General features: G+C 50.7%; 5 protein-coding genes across 5 annotated transcripts; 4 read left to right on the top strand and 1 right to left on the bottom strand.

Moving 5' to 3' along the window:
- Positions 1-52: 52 nt before the first annotated feature.
- On the top strand, positions 53-1,091 carry AtWU_10705 (lipase family protein; the record flags this gene model as incomplete). Its single annotated transcript, XM_035505809.1, has 3 exons — positions 53-137; positions 203-371; positions 422-1,091. 3 exons carry the CDS (start codon positions 53-55, stop codon positions 1,089-1,091), a joined length of 924 nt encoding a protein of 307 aa, XP_035361702.1.
- Positions 1,092-3,056: 1,965 nt separating this feature from the next.
- On the bottom strand, positions 3,057-3,824 carry AtWU_10704 (putative isochorismatase family hydrolase; the record flags this gene model as incomplete). Its single annotated transcript, XM_035505808.1, has 3 exons — positions 3,057-3,354; positions 3,443-3,711; positions 3,762-3,824. 3 exons carry the CDS (start codon positions 3,822-3,824, stop codon positions 3,057-3,059), a joined length of 630 nt encoding a protein of 209 aa, XP_035361701.1.
- A 746-nt stretch (positions 3,825-4,570) lies between these two features.
- On the top strand, positions 4,571-5,727 carry AtWU_10703 (MIP transporter; the record flags this gene model as incomplete). Its single annotated transcript, XM_035505807.1, has 4 exons — positions 4,571-4,865; positions 4,917-5,459; positions 5,532-5,602; positions 5,659-5,727. 4 exons carry the CDS (start codon positions 4,571-4,573, stop codon positions 5,725-5,727), a joined length of 978 nt encoding a protein of 325 aa, XP_035361700.1.
- A 1,309-nt stretch (positions 5,728-7,036) lies between these two features.
- Positions 7,037-12,038, top strand: AtWU_10702 (polyketide synthase; the record flags this gene model as incomplete). Its single annotated transcript, XM_035505806.1, has 6 exons — positions 7,037-7,326; positions 7,391-7,676; positions 7,729-8,295; positions 8,347-9,183; positions 9,248-9,448; positions 9,504-12,038. 6 exons carry the CDS (start codon positions 7,037-7,039, stop codon positions 12,036-12,038), a joined length of 4,716 nt encoding a protein of 1,571 aa, XP_035361699.1.
- A 973-nt stretch (positions 12,039-13,011) lies between these two features.
- AtWU_10701 (polyketide synthase) lies at positions 13,012-13,767 on the top strand (the record flags this gene model as incomplete). Its single annotated transcript, XM_035505805.1, has 2 exons — positions 13,012-13,325; positions 13,392-13,767. The coding sequence occupies 2 exons, from the start codon at positions 13,012-13,014 to the stop codon at positions 13,765-13,767; spliced, it is 690 nt and encodes a 229-aa protein (XP_035361698.1).
- Positions 13,768-13,936: the final 169 nt, after the last annotated feature.

Below are 13,936 nucleotides of genomic sequence, written 5' to 3'. Positions count from 1 at the left end.
TCGACTTGCCCTGTGTAACAATGTCAATCATCTGCCCAGTATCATCATTACCATGCGCCTCCTCAAGTCCCTACTCGTGGCTGCATCCGCCATAGCCGGCTGCAATGCCCTCCCAGGCAGGGCTCTTCAGAAGAGAGGTACCAATGCACATTCCAAAGAACTTCAATCCTCTCCCACACTGACCAATTCCCCGATACTCCAGACATCACCACTCAACAACTCGACACCTTTACCTTCTGGGTCCAATATGCCGCAGCCTCCTACTGCGAGCCCAACTATGCCGGCAAGGCAGGCCACAAAATAACCTGCTCGGCACAGAACTGCCCTGCAGTCGAAGCGTCCAACGCAACCATCATCACCGACTTCTCCAAGTACATTCCCCTCCCTTCCTTCCACCAATACAACCCTAACCAACTCCTAGTACCACCCCCACCGACACTTCAGGCTACCTAGCCGTGGACCACACCCACCGCGCCATCATCCTCGCCTTCCGGGGCAGCTACTCAATCCGCAGCTGGCTAGCGGACTTCACCTTCGTCTACACGGACCCCAACCTCTGCAGCGGGTGCGAAGCCGAGCTCGGCTTCTGGAGTTCATGGACAAACGTCCGCAAGACCCTGACCCCCACACTCAACGACACAGTATCCCAATACCCCGACTACGAACTCGTCATCGTAGGCCACTCCTTGGGAGCCGCCATCGCGACCCTCGCAGCGGCAGATATCCGCGAGACCGACGGGCTCAACGCAACGCTGTACGCGTATGCATCGCCGCGCGTAGCGAACCCCAAACTAGCTGAGTTCATTACGAATCAGAATAAGGGGGCGAACTACCGCTTTGCGCATACTGATGATCCGGTGCCCCGGGTGCCGTTGGAGGTGATGGGGTACAAGCATATTAGTCCTGAGTATTGGATTAGCTCGGGGAATAATCAGAGTGTGAGTACGCAGGATGTGGTGGTGTTTCAGGATGGGGATGATAAGAGGGGGGATGTTGGGTTCCCGAATTTGTTGCATTTCGAGGCCCATCTTTGGTACTTTGAGAAGTGGGAGGTTGATGCGTGTAAGGGGGAGGGGTTGCCTTGGAAATGATTGAATACGATGTAATGATTGGGAGCTGAGGTGATGTTTGGGGAGGTGAGTGTGGTGATCAGGGGTTGTATAAAGTTTGTTGGTTTGGGAGGAGACGTATATACTTAATGGTGTGGATATAGTTTCGATATGTAATTAGTTAATCTTAGTGAATATTTGTCAGGATAAAGTTTGAGTTTGGCTGCGATAAGATGTGTCACATCCAGGATCTTGCTTACGCACTTCCCAGTTAGCCCTGGGTGGCTAGAGAAGTATCATCAAGCCTATATCGATATGCCACCTGTCTTTGAAGATGTTCCCAATTGAGACGTGCTGGCTTTAAAAAAGAATCTCCTGGGAAGTGTACACAATTTCACAATCGTCAATATATCACCAATTATTATAATTGGTTAACTCATCTAGCTCGACATGAGCGCAAAGTATAGAAACGCCATCTACAGAATCCCATCAACAAGCTCACATTCAAAGCATAGCCACGGCATCCATTGTCGGGTGAATTGCAGGACCAAAGTTATATTTACATTCACATGAGCGGGTTGTGCCTTGTGGTAGTAAAAGAACATTTTTGTGCATATTGAATTCTATGGAAATATGATAATTGTATTTGGCAAACGTATAGGATAGGGGAGATGGATACTGTTTATGGTTAGCTGGCAGCTAAGGGGTGGTAGTAAAAGAAAAGATATATCAAATTTCAAGAATACAGCTAGTGATTACTATCAGGATTGGAGACTAAAGATCAATATCACCTAACATATTTCCGTTGCACTATTGTATGAAGCTGTGTACATGATAATACTGATCCCTATTACAAAGCCACCTAACGAAACACCCTCACCCCACAAACCTTCCCATCTATCCCGATCCTGCATCCCTAGAACGAGGTATCAATATTCCCTGGATTCTGAGTAATGCTGACCACACCATTCGACCCAAGGGTCGATGCGAAATGGGCCGCCAGGAACCAGTTGCCTGTTTTGCTGATGGTGTAGTTCGTATTCGTGTCTGAGTTGGGATCCGGGGAGGAAGTGAGGGCCGAAGACGGGTCACCGCCCGTCCGAGCGAGGAAATCCACGACTGTGCTGGAGGTGAAGATTACACGGACGGAGTTGGATGTAGTAAATGGAGTCTAAGCTATAGAGGCGAGAATTGGGAAAAGGAGAGAGGCGAGGAGGGAGCTGGCAGCGCAGCTTTATGTCAAAATGGCGTTCGTGGCCTTGCGTGGTGGTTTTAGTTGGAATGAGACATGCTACAGCGGGGCTATTAAGGAGGAAGATTACTCTGTTTGAGCGGGCTAGGGATGATTTTCCGAAGATAGGGATGGCGGGAAGCTCGGTGAGGTGGACAGGAAAAGAGGAGGGGGTGTAGATGAGTTCGCCTGGCGGAGTTATTGTCGAATTATCCGGCACGATGCAAAATGTGCGCCAGACCCAGACCCAGATCCAGACTGTAGGTATCACCGGTAATGATTACGACGCGACCAGCATGGGAATGCAGATTGTCTGCAGCGATGGTGGGCTTGGCGGGGAATAGTTAGGGCCAGATGCGTTTGAATATCTGCATGGTGTCGGTGGAGAGGGGGTCCATTTGAAGCTTAAGAATAATTGCAGTTGCAAAAGAACAATGGAGGGTAAGGCTCCGCTCAGAAAGCATGAAGCAAGAACTAGCTAACTGGCAGAGTAACTAGTTGCTGGGCTGTTTTGCGGTGGAGGTGGCTTCGCATATACATAGCCTCCATGGTCTACTGGACGTTGCTAACCGTTAAGCTACATGAATGGCGTGAGGGCCAAGAGGGCCGTGCGCAAGAATTCAAGGTGAGTGGAAAGGCAACTCACCTTCGCAAGGCTGCATGCAGCTAGGTGCAAAAAGTGAAAACCAGTATGGAATTAAGTGAGGCTATCAAGCAGTGGTAGATACATCCAGTTTCATCATAACATTGCGTAAGTAGAATAGGAAATGTCAAAATTACTCCTTGCCCTGCTGAGCTGCTTGGTAACTCTGCATCACGCACCAATATCCGGGAATATGCTCGGTCCAGATAGCTCCAAAGCCCTCGATATCGCGCCGCCAATCGCGGTGAAGCTCCCCGGCAACAGCCGCCCAGTTCAGCAGCTGACAACCTGCTGCTACCATGCGCTTGTGCGCTGCCTCGCGCGTATGTTCTGCAAATGTGCCCGAGGCATCGGTAACCACGAACACATCGTAGCCTTGCTCGATGAGGCTGAGGGCGGGGAACGCCACGCAAATTTCAGTCAGGACGCCACTATGCGGGTTAGCTCTAGCGTGACACTTGCTTGATGGTATACACGTGTGGATAGCGGTGTACGTAGTGTAGTAACTGCTGGACTGACCTGATAACAATCTGCTTTCGGCCGGTCTTCTTGATCTCATTCACAAAGTCCTCATTGTCCATTGCATTAATCTGTCCAGGACGGCGGATCAGGGGCGCATCCGGGAGGTAGTCGGTGATCTCCTTGACAATGGGTCCATTGGGACCGGTGTCGAACGAGGTGGTCAACACACTGGGAGACTTGTAGTACTGAGCGACTTTGGCAAGGGCCATTACATTCCTCTGGAATTCATGTTGTTGGAAGTCGCGGACGAGATTGATGAGACCTGACTGGAAAGAGTTCAGTACGGGTACAATCAAACTTTGAGATGGCAAAATACCTGGTGGTCCACGAAGAGGAATATGCATTTGTCAATGTCAAGTCGGGTGTACTTGGCCGGCATGGTGGGTATCAATGGCACTTATTGAGGTATGTCAGAAAGAATTGATGAAGCTCATGTATCTATAATCGAAATTAGAAGGTTCGCGCTTCATTTTGCGACGGACAGTGTCGGCCTATAAATGTTGAATCGGGAAAGCTGGTGGGAAGGCTAATCGCCTCTTCGACGTCACCACCCATCATCGATATTTTGTGTAACAGACGGACCTTGTCTAGGCGATGCCTGGACCAAATGCCAGATCGGTGCGTCCGATTAGCTCATCATTCCTCAGCATTAGAAGTCCGGGGAGAAGGACAACCCAAGATGGAGCTTGAGGCCAACACTATGACAATCAGGCTAATCAGATGAAGCTGTCGGTTCCTGCCGACCAGGTGACCTTGTCGAGATGCAGCTTTAACTTTATTGAAGCATTGGTTGGAGATCGGAGACTGATCGAGATCGCTCATCCCGAGGCGGGGGAGGCGCAGCGATGAGCAGCTGCAGATCGACCAGGAACATGGGAGCAACTGATCGCCATTGAATTTGTCTCACTAAAAAATCTGCTCTGAAACCGAAGCACTTACTACGAGATTATTCAGGGTTACGAGATCGCGGAGATTCTCGGCGGGTGTGCGTACCATGGCTCCGGTGTGCCGCAGACTCGGTGATGTAATTGACCCAAGCAACGCCTTACAATATATTCACAGCAGTGACAACTTCGTGGCCGAAGCCCACGAACTCAGCAAATATGGTGAAATCCTCAATTGACAATGGCAGGCCTACTATTTCGTTCCCAGAATGACATTGACCCTAGCGTCAATGTCCAACACCTATCAAGCAAGCCCCATGTGCCGCCGTTCGTCGGCCGCATAGGCGGCAATCAGGGCATTGTCCTCGATCGCGCCGATCCGGATAATGCCGAATATCTGCGTAAAGTGCCAGATGCTGCTCCATTGATGAGTGCGCGAGATGCCTTTAATGTGCGCGGTTTCACCGACCTTAACCTCTGGCGTTTTGCTGTGGTGGAATGCGTTGGTAACACCCTCCCGGATAGATATCCAACCTGTAGGGAAAGATGATAACCCTCCATGATGGACTCAGGAACCATGATGCTAGCCTTCATTACTGCGTGGTCGGCAGCTACTCCCGCTAATGTAGCTCCCCCGACTCCCACCACACCAGCTGGGATCTTTGCTACAACAGCCTTCCTCGGTCCTCTTGTCGGTGCCTTTACCAATTGGGCACTACTGACCCTGTTCATCTTCTCCTTCTCGGCCGTCAGTGGAAGCCATCTCAATCCGACCATAACGCTAGCCACTTTTTTTGCGCGGCTTATCTCCTTGCCACGTATGGTTCTCTACCTCGCCGGCCAAATCCTCGGCGGTGCTCTGGCCGGGTGGATACTACAGTCAGCGTTCGGATCCGGACAGTATTCTGTCGGTGGGTGTGTAGTCGATACCGCCCTAGTGCCGGTCCGAGAAGCTTTTGTGCTGGAGTTCATCTGTTGCCTCATACTGATCTTCCTGTCATTCGGTGTTGGGTTAGATCCCAGACAGGTTAGAGTGTACGGGGCTGCGTTGTCCCCATGGCTAGTGGGAATGGTGTTGGGGGTCGTGAGCTTGGGATCCTCGTATACGCGGGAGGGCTATGGGGGTGCATGTATGATTTCTCATATTGACTTCACAGTACCTTGAGCTATTGAAGTATCCTGAAGCTAATCCGCTTGTACAGCACTAAATCCGGCGAGATGCTTTGGTGTATATGTGGGATCATCCTTTCCCGGGTACCATTGGATTCACTGGGTGAGTGCGTAATTGGAGAGTGTCTATTATGAAAGAATATTGAGTTAGCCATGCAGGTTGGTCCTCTTGCTGCCGCTATCGGACACGGCCTAATTTACTACCTGGTGCCACCATGGAAAGCATGACCAAGCATTACCCTACTGTTGACACGACAAGATCGCTTATCTCGAAGATTAAGTAAATCGGTAGATCACCTTAAACGTCGCGGTTCAAATCGCTGATTTGTGATAATAGGAACTGCGTCCGATAGTGATGAAACTTGGATCAAGTCCTTACATCCGCGCTTTGGTGGGTGGAATTTGACGCCACTTAAGGTTGCTAGCTCAGTTGAGTAGGCTCAATTGTCGGTAGCCAGCAAAGCAAAAATGCGTTGATAAGAGGCGAAATTGATTTACTGTAAGTCAGGATTTACCACTTGCCGACTGGACTATTGGTGATAGTATCATATCAAGGCATAGCTCTCCACAAATGAGCTGTGTTCAGCCGAGAGTTTCAACTGCGCCACCGTTCGACCCGTCCACATAAAGTTTCATCTTAGGGAGAAAGAAAAAAGGCAGCTCGGATCATTTCCGTTTTCCAGCAAATATGCAGATTCAGTCCCCGAGAGAAGCTCGATGATGTGGCACATGGCCGAATGGAAGGAAATGATTTCCGTTTGTTTAGTACAATTGATAGAGCCGAACAAAATGGCTTCAACACTAGTGCTTTTGAAACTGGTTTTCGGAACTGCGACAGATTGGCTTCTTGTGCATCTACAGGTCGCGAAAATTATCGTACGGCATCTCCCGAATGTAGACCTAACTGCTAGTTGTTATGGCGAGGACAGGGTGTAGAAGCATAGAGGGCGCTTTCCATGTGGAATCAATTGGGTTGCGCGGACGGGCGGATACACCACTGGACAAGATAGTTTGAATAAAGACAAGATTTACTTTCGGGTGATCACCACGTAATGTCTGTTCGAGACCGACAAACTACGTAACCGTCAAAATTCTCCGACCGCACAATATGTCGATCTGTGATCTGTCCAGGCCCGAGCGTTGGGATCTTGTCTAGTCAGAGAATATACGCTCTCTCCATGGGACTGACTGCCCACTTGCATGAACCCCAACGATCTACCGTGCAGTGACCTGAAGGCTTGTTGATCCCACATAGACCTCTTGAATGCGTAGGGCTGCTCGCGCACCTTATTCTTCTACCATATGCGCTGGCAGCAGAACCTCTGCATTGCCAATATTAGAGTTGAAAATGGCGGTAGCCATATCTGCAGCCACCAGACAGCTGTTCAACTGCATGGAGATATATAGAACAGGCATCGCCCCCAGCCAATTTTTGGACACATGCGTCTAATGATCTTGTATTGAGTCTCTCTTCAGCTTTTCTTACATCCCTTCACACAGCATTTGTTTTACCATTGCCCTCTCTGATATGCAAAAAATGGCCCACCCACGACTCCTCTGCTTCGGTGACCAAACCAGTGATTCATGCACCCGTATCAAAGAGTTATATGCGAAGGCAACCCAATACAATCGTCTACGCGACTTCCTGACTGCCGTCGACCGTCTCGTCCGCTCACGGTCATCCGGTGTATCGACTACTGAGAGCACTAATATTGATGACTATGATTCAATGGATACCATGGCTGAGGCATACGCTCAGCGAACGGATTATGATGTCGTTGTATCCACCGTGCTGCTCTGCGTAGCGCAACTTGGGGGTCTGATTCTGTGAGTGCACCAAGGGGTAACTGATCAGTGCGGAGTATGTCTCCTCATAGCTAACATCAAACAGACACCTAGAGAAGGACCCAACTCTCCTGTGGGGCCAAACTGCCAGGTTGCACATTATTGGTCTCTGCACTGGGTTGTTCCCGGCAGCTCTGGCGGCCACTGTCCCATCACCAGCAGAGTTGCTCCCTCTGTCCTTGCTCATGGTTATGTTATCGTTGCGCCTAGCAATCCAGGTGGACCGCCGATCTCGCTGCATTGAGGCTTCGACCCAGAGTTGGGCAGTCTCAGTGAAGCGGGCCTCGGCTGGTGAGCTGGAGAGGGTGATTTCTTTCTTTAACGAGGAACATGTACGTCAAGTTCACCTACAGCATTGCTCAATATATAATTGACCCAGTGAAGGAGCTTCCAGAACATAAACAGGCGTATATAAGCTCCGAGCTTGATACATCTGTGACGATCAGTGGCCCTCCATCCACACTCTCCCTCCTTATGCGCCATTCCTCAATTAGCAACCTTCCAAAGTCGGAACTGCCAATCGCCGCCGCATACCATGCGCCCCATCTTAATAGACCTAGCTTGGAAGATATTCTAGGGCCTTTGAAGGTTCCAGACCTCCGAGTCCGGCGAAACGTTACGGTGGTATCTCCGAGTTCGGGCATGCCATATGCCACTGCCTCCTTGCGCGGATTGCTGCATTTCATGATGGTTGATCTGCTCCAAAATAGGGTTTCCTGGAATAGGATGATGAGGGGACTCCCTCCAGGTCTGAGAACATCCAATGCTACGGTGGCTGTTGCACCGAGCGACCAGCACGGTTCACTGATAGACGAATCCTTCCTGGGTGAGTACTTAAATGCTGACGATAACGCTGTCGTCATTGTTGGAATGTCATGCCGGCTTCCGGATGTCGGCTCGCCGGATGATCTGTGGAAGATACTAGAGAACAGTCAGAGCATCTGTAAAAGGGTGAGTTAATCTACTGAGATGCTGCGATTCTCTAAGCTGACACTACTCCAGGCACCTGCAGACCGTCTTGATGTCAAACCTTGTGTGAACAGTTCCAAGAGTGTCATGGACAGCAGTCAAGTGGTACAGGGCTGCTTCCTCGACCAGGCCGGGCTGTTTGACACCAACCTGTTCAACGTGTCTCCTGATGAGGCTAAGGAGATTAACCCATGCAAGCGACTGCTACTCCTCGCCACGTACGAGGCACTTGAAAGTGCCGGGTATACCCCTCATAGCGGCAACTCTCGGCGCGTGGGTACTTTCATTGGACAGGCCACAGACGAGTCAGACTACCTTCGCGATGCTGTGGGAGCTAGTGGATTAAATGATTACTTCATGTGGGATGGCCCTTCATATACCATTGACACAACCTCTTCTTCGACCACAGCCCCTATGGAGATGGCGTACCATGCTCTACGTCGGGGTGAGTGTGACATTGCGGTCGTTGGTGGCTGTACTCTCTTGTCCGAGCGGGCGTACAACTCCAATGAGGACGGGCACTTTCGCTCGGTAGGAGTGGGTGTGGTTATACTTAAACGGCTGCCAGACGCGCTCAAGGGCAATGATCGCATTCGGGGTGTTATCACGGCTGTGGCCTCTAGACATACAGCCCATCCCCTCTCCAACCCTCATGCAAACGTGTTGACTCAGCAACGGCTATTGAAAGATGTCCTGCGACGAGCCCGTCTTGATCCGGAGAATCTAGACTATGTAGAAGTGGCTGGAGCCGATGACGAGCAAAGTCTGGACCAGATTGAATCGATCGTGAATCTCCAGTCATTTACGCCTGAAGGAAGTGAGCCCCGGCGCATTGGCTCTGTCAAGCAGAATGTCGGCAATGTAGGAGCAGTAAGTCCTGATGCAATTCTCTACAGACTTTACCAGGGCTCAGCTGACTTCTGGCATGAAACAGGCCACTGGCATTCTTTCTGTGCTCAAATCTGTCCTCATGCTGGAACGGGGGTTTATCCTGCCTTATTTCGATAACAAGTCAGCTTCGAATCGACAGTTGGCCAATCGCAAAGTTGAAGTTCCTCAATCCGGAGTGGTGTTCCTGCACTCTCGTCCGGGGGGTAATACGCAGCGCATTTTGGTCAACGACTCCAATGCCACGGTAAGTCAACTATAAAGACTGGCTCGAGTGATCAACTAACGAAGCATCACTTCAGGGAGACAATAAGGCATTAATCATTCAAAGTTATCCCTGTGATATCCCTCAAGAGGGTTCTGACCAACGCGACAACCATATAGTGGCGCTGTCCGGACAGACGGTGAAGTCCCTGAGAGGCAATCAAGAGCGACTTCTACAGTTTTTGCAGGCACAGCCCGAGGCGCGACTGGCCGATGTAGCATATACGACAACTGCCCGACGCGTGCATCATGCGTACCGCCGCGCATATTCAGTGAGTCATGTCCAGCAGCTCAAGGAGATGCTGCAGAAGGAGCTCGCCGACCCCCTGCCTCTGGATCTTGTTGGCAATCCACCAAGCCGGGTATTTGTTTTCACTGGTCAAGAGGGACAATATCCGGCGATGGGGCGACAGCTCTTCAGGACATGTCCTGCCTTCAAACGACGACTGCTTGAATGTAACACTATCTGCGCACAGCTTGGATACGGACCGTTTGTAGATATCATTAAACGGAACGATCTCGAGCTAGGCGACATGACACCCGTCCAGAGCCAGCTCGCTCTGGTCTCGTTGGAACTGGCACTGGCTGATGCATGGCAGGCATGGGGCGTTACACCCGAAATGGTTATGGGACATAGCTTGGGTGAGTACGCAGCATTGTGCGTAGCAGGCGTTCTCTCTCTCTACGACACGTTATATATGGTTGGAGCGAGAGCACAGCTTATCCAGCGCGACTGCGCTCGGGGCGCACACGGCATGCTTGCCATCGGATCCGATCCCAAAACTATTCGAGACATACTGCTACAATATGAAGAGTTTGCTGGTTGCACAATATCCTGTCTCAATGGTCCCTCTTCAACGGTCGTGAGCGGGGAGCATGACCAGCTCTGCCTGCTCAAGGACCACCTAGCGGGGACACCCACCCGACTCCTCCCTGTGCCATTCGGATTCCACTCACCACAGATGGATTCTACACTGGATGAGTACCGTCAGCTGTGCTCATCCATTCAGTTCAATACCCCACGGATGCCAGTTATTTCCACACTCACGGGTCATGCTATTGAGAATGCTGGAATATTCGGATCAGGTTACCTTGCAAGGCAAAGCCGAGAGCCGGTCAATTTCCAGGAGGCAGTCCGAACCTGCGAAATGAAGCTTACCGAGAAAGGGAAAGGACTCTGGCTTGAAATCGGCCCTACACCGGTCTGCACTGACATGGCTCTATCCCAGCTATCGATCGCAGGGCAACACATGCTATTCTCCCTCAGTCCTAAGCGGGATGACTGGGAAGTCATCTCACAGGCACTGACTCAACTTTATACAATCGGATCAGACATAAATTGGGGAGCTTTCCACTCAGACTATGCCAACAACCTCCAGCCTCTCGACCTACCCACATATTCCTTCGATTTAAAGGACTTTGGCATCCCATATCAGAAGAATGGTGCACTCAAGACAGGAGGCAGACCTATTGCACCCAGTAGGGTGCAAACTTTCTCTAGCAGTACCCTGCACAATATAGAGAAAGAAGTGCATGACGAGAACAGATCTGTGGTAACATTTTCATCGGATCTCTCGCAACAAACCTTACTTTCTGCTCTCAAAGGCCAGAGCATGCTGAGCCAGGGCGTCTGTCCAAGCTCGGTCTACACGGACATGGCTTTGACAGCTGCCTCTTACACGTTCAAAGCAATGGAAGCAGTCACCGACGTACCTTCCATGAATGTGTCCAACATGGAAATTATTCAGCCACTCGTCGTGCGACAGGATCAACCCTTCCCTGTTCTCAAGGTCCGCGCCGAACGCAGCAAGGGAAGCAACTGCGTGGAAGTCGTGTGTACCACGCGGACCCCATCCAGCCCAGACGAGCAACGACATGCCCGATGTACTGTCTACTTCGACGCGAGCGATTCTACGAAGCAAGACTTGAAGGACAGAAGCCATCACACTCAGGCCAAATGTGATACCCTGCAACGAGCATCCCGCACCGGCTCGGCTCATCATCTTCGCAACAGCATGATTTATAGACTCTTCTCTCAACCCATTGTGTACGGTCCCCGCTACCGATGCATCCGGGAAATCACTATGTACGAAGAAATCCGAGAAGCAACGGCCACAATCAAGTTTCCCAAACCCACGACCGGTGAGACCTTCACTGTCAGCCCGTACTGGATGGACTCGTTCATCCAACTAGGCAGCTTCGCTCTCAACGCACACGACAACGCTCCAGAGGACACATCATTCATCTGCACAGGCTGGTGGAAGCTCTGGGCCCCAGCTGACCTGTCACCTGATCGGGAGTATACCAGCTACGTGCACATGCAAGAGGCCGAGACAGAAAGCGGATTACACATTGGCGAGGTGTATCTCTTGTCCGATGGACAGATTGTAGGAGGATGCACCGGACTGCGATTCCAGGAGCTTCCGAGACCTGAATTGTGTGAGCTCCTTACTACGGGTACCGGCCGTGGTGTTGCAAAAGTACCTGCTTCGAGTACTGAGCCTGAAGCTCCGTCGTACACCAAACCTCAGATTATCAAGGGCAAAGCGGTACGGTTTCTTCGGCTATTATGATGTTTTAGAAGGCGTCCGTAGGACATGTTAACTTGGAAGCTTGATGTACACCAACACTTGCCTGGTCAGAAGCATTAGCGTGTATCTCTTCATGAGCCTCTTCATTCAGCATAGTGGTACTTGAATGAATATGACAATTTAATTGTCCTCACCCTCACACGATATGAAGAAACACGCAATCCAAGCAGAAATTCCCCAACCGCGCCCACAAAGATACGACCTTGTCAAAAACATCAGTAATGCAGTCCACAGTAGAGCTAGCAGTACCAAGAAGCATCTCCATCGACGAGAAGCACAACAGCAGAGCCAAACAGACTGATAGAATGAGATAGACACCATATGGTCACCGATTCTGCCAGTTCCCTCAAAGGCGGTACGAAAACCAACAGAATCCAGAGTCTCTTTTCCGGAGCTGTATAAAAATATATCCGCTGATATCCGCCTATACCCGTACTTTTCTTTGCGAGGTCGAAAGAGTTCTGCCGCTGAGAGCGGTCAGTAGAGCGGTCGAAATGGGCAGTATGTGGGGGTTTCATTGGGGAGGGGGGAGATAACGGAGTATAATAATCAGCCCTGTTCTAAGCGCCCATCCCCGGCACGCTTGGACACAGGCCTTGGGCTATAATGGCAGGATTTGTGATCAGCATAAATAGCTGAAAGTCATTGGCATCTGGAGTGCTTCTTGAAGCGCCTCGGTCTGCCTGTCCAAACCACGCATAGTAGTCTTCCTAGTTAGTCGCCTCATCATCCACCTTTCAACACGGTACTCCTTCCCAATCCCCAGTCTTGTAAGCGCCGGGCATCATTTCCACGACCCCAGCACACCACCAGCTGTAGACGCTCTCAAGCCTTGAGCGGTCTATCATTAACTACCTAGCAAACTTACATATATTCGCAGTTTCCACCCCGGAATTTCTTCAATTCTAATACTACTACTAACACCTCCTACACTATTAGTAGAGCACCTTTCAGAATGTTTCCACCCATAGTTCTCACCCCCTCTCCGATGCGCGTCCTCGTGCAAACCCTCACCCACCTCGTCCCCTCAGACAACCTCATTGCAAACGGCGAGCCCTACGGCGACAAGGTTTTCTCCATGCTGGACCGAACCTGCAACCATGTCTGGGACTATCCATTCGAGCCAGGCCTGCAACGCTGGTACTCCTACGGCGATGACTTCGGGTACAACAACCGGGTGTGTTTCTTTTTATTGGATTATGGGGACGCCCCGGATGGGAAGGACGAGGAAGTGCCGATTCAGTGTTTGACGTGGGATGGAGAGAAGTTGTATGTTCCCTGCCACTCTTTTCCCAGAAAGGAATATCAGAGGTAAACTAACGAACTCTCTTTCAGCATCCCCAAGCCAGATATCCTCGAAAGCGAAGACGTTCAAGCCGAACTGAAAGACATCCCGTTCACACCGGGCCCGTTCGACCGCGGGGAAATACCGCCGATGCGAGATATTGTCCGGAGAAGACTGCGGAAGGCGCAGTTCTTATCGAGACGTGAACTTGATTATATGGCAGAGCACCCGGAGGATCAGGAGTGGTTGCAGAGAAAGGTGAAGCCGAGGTTTTGGGCGAATTTCCTGGAGCAGATGGAGAGGAGAGGAAGGCAGAATGAGGATGAGAAGGAAGGGGAAGATTATGTGGAGAAAGAAGAGGAGGAGGAGGCCAAGAAGGGTGAAGAAGATGAAGTTGAAGGACAGGTGCAGTCAGGATATGTATGATTTTGTAAACGTTGAACGGTGTCGGGCCGGGCTATATCGCGGAGCGTCAAGTCATTGTCCTGCATGTGGGGATGAATGGTCTGCCAGAGAAGGATATCTGCACTCAGATAATACGGCATCTCATCGTTGTATGGGTCTTTCGCTGGTTTTAATGACAATCATCTGTGAA

Source organism: Aspergillus tubingensis, assembly GCF_013340325.1.
Source record: "Aspergillus tubingensis WU-2223L DNA, scaffold_13, whole genome shotgun sequence".
Taxonomy (NCBI): Eukaryota; Fungi; Ascomycota; class Eurotiomycetes; order Eurotiales; family Aspergillaceae; genus Aspergillus; species Aspergillus tubingensis.
This window is presented reverse-complemented; position numbering and strand designations above follow the sequence as displayed.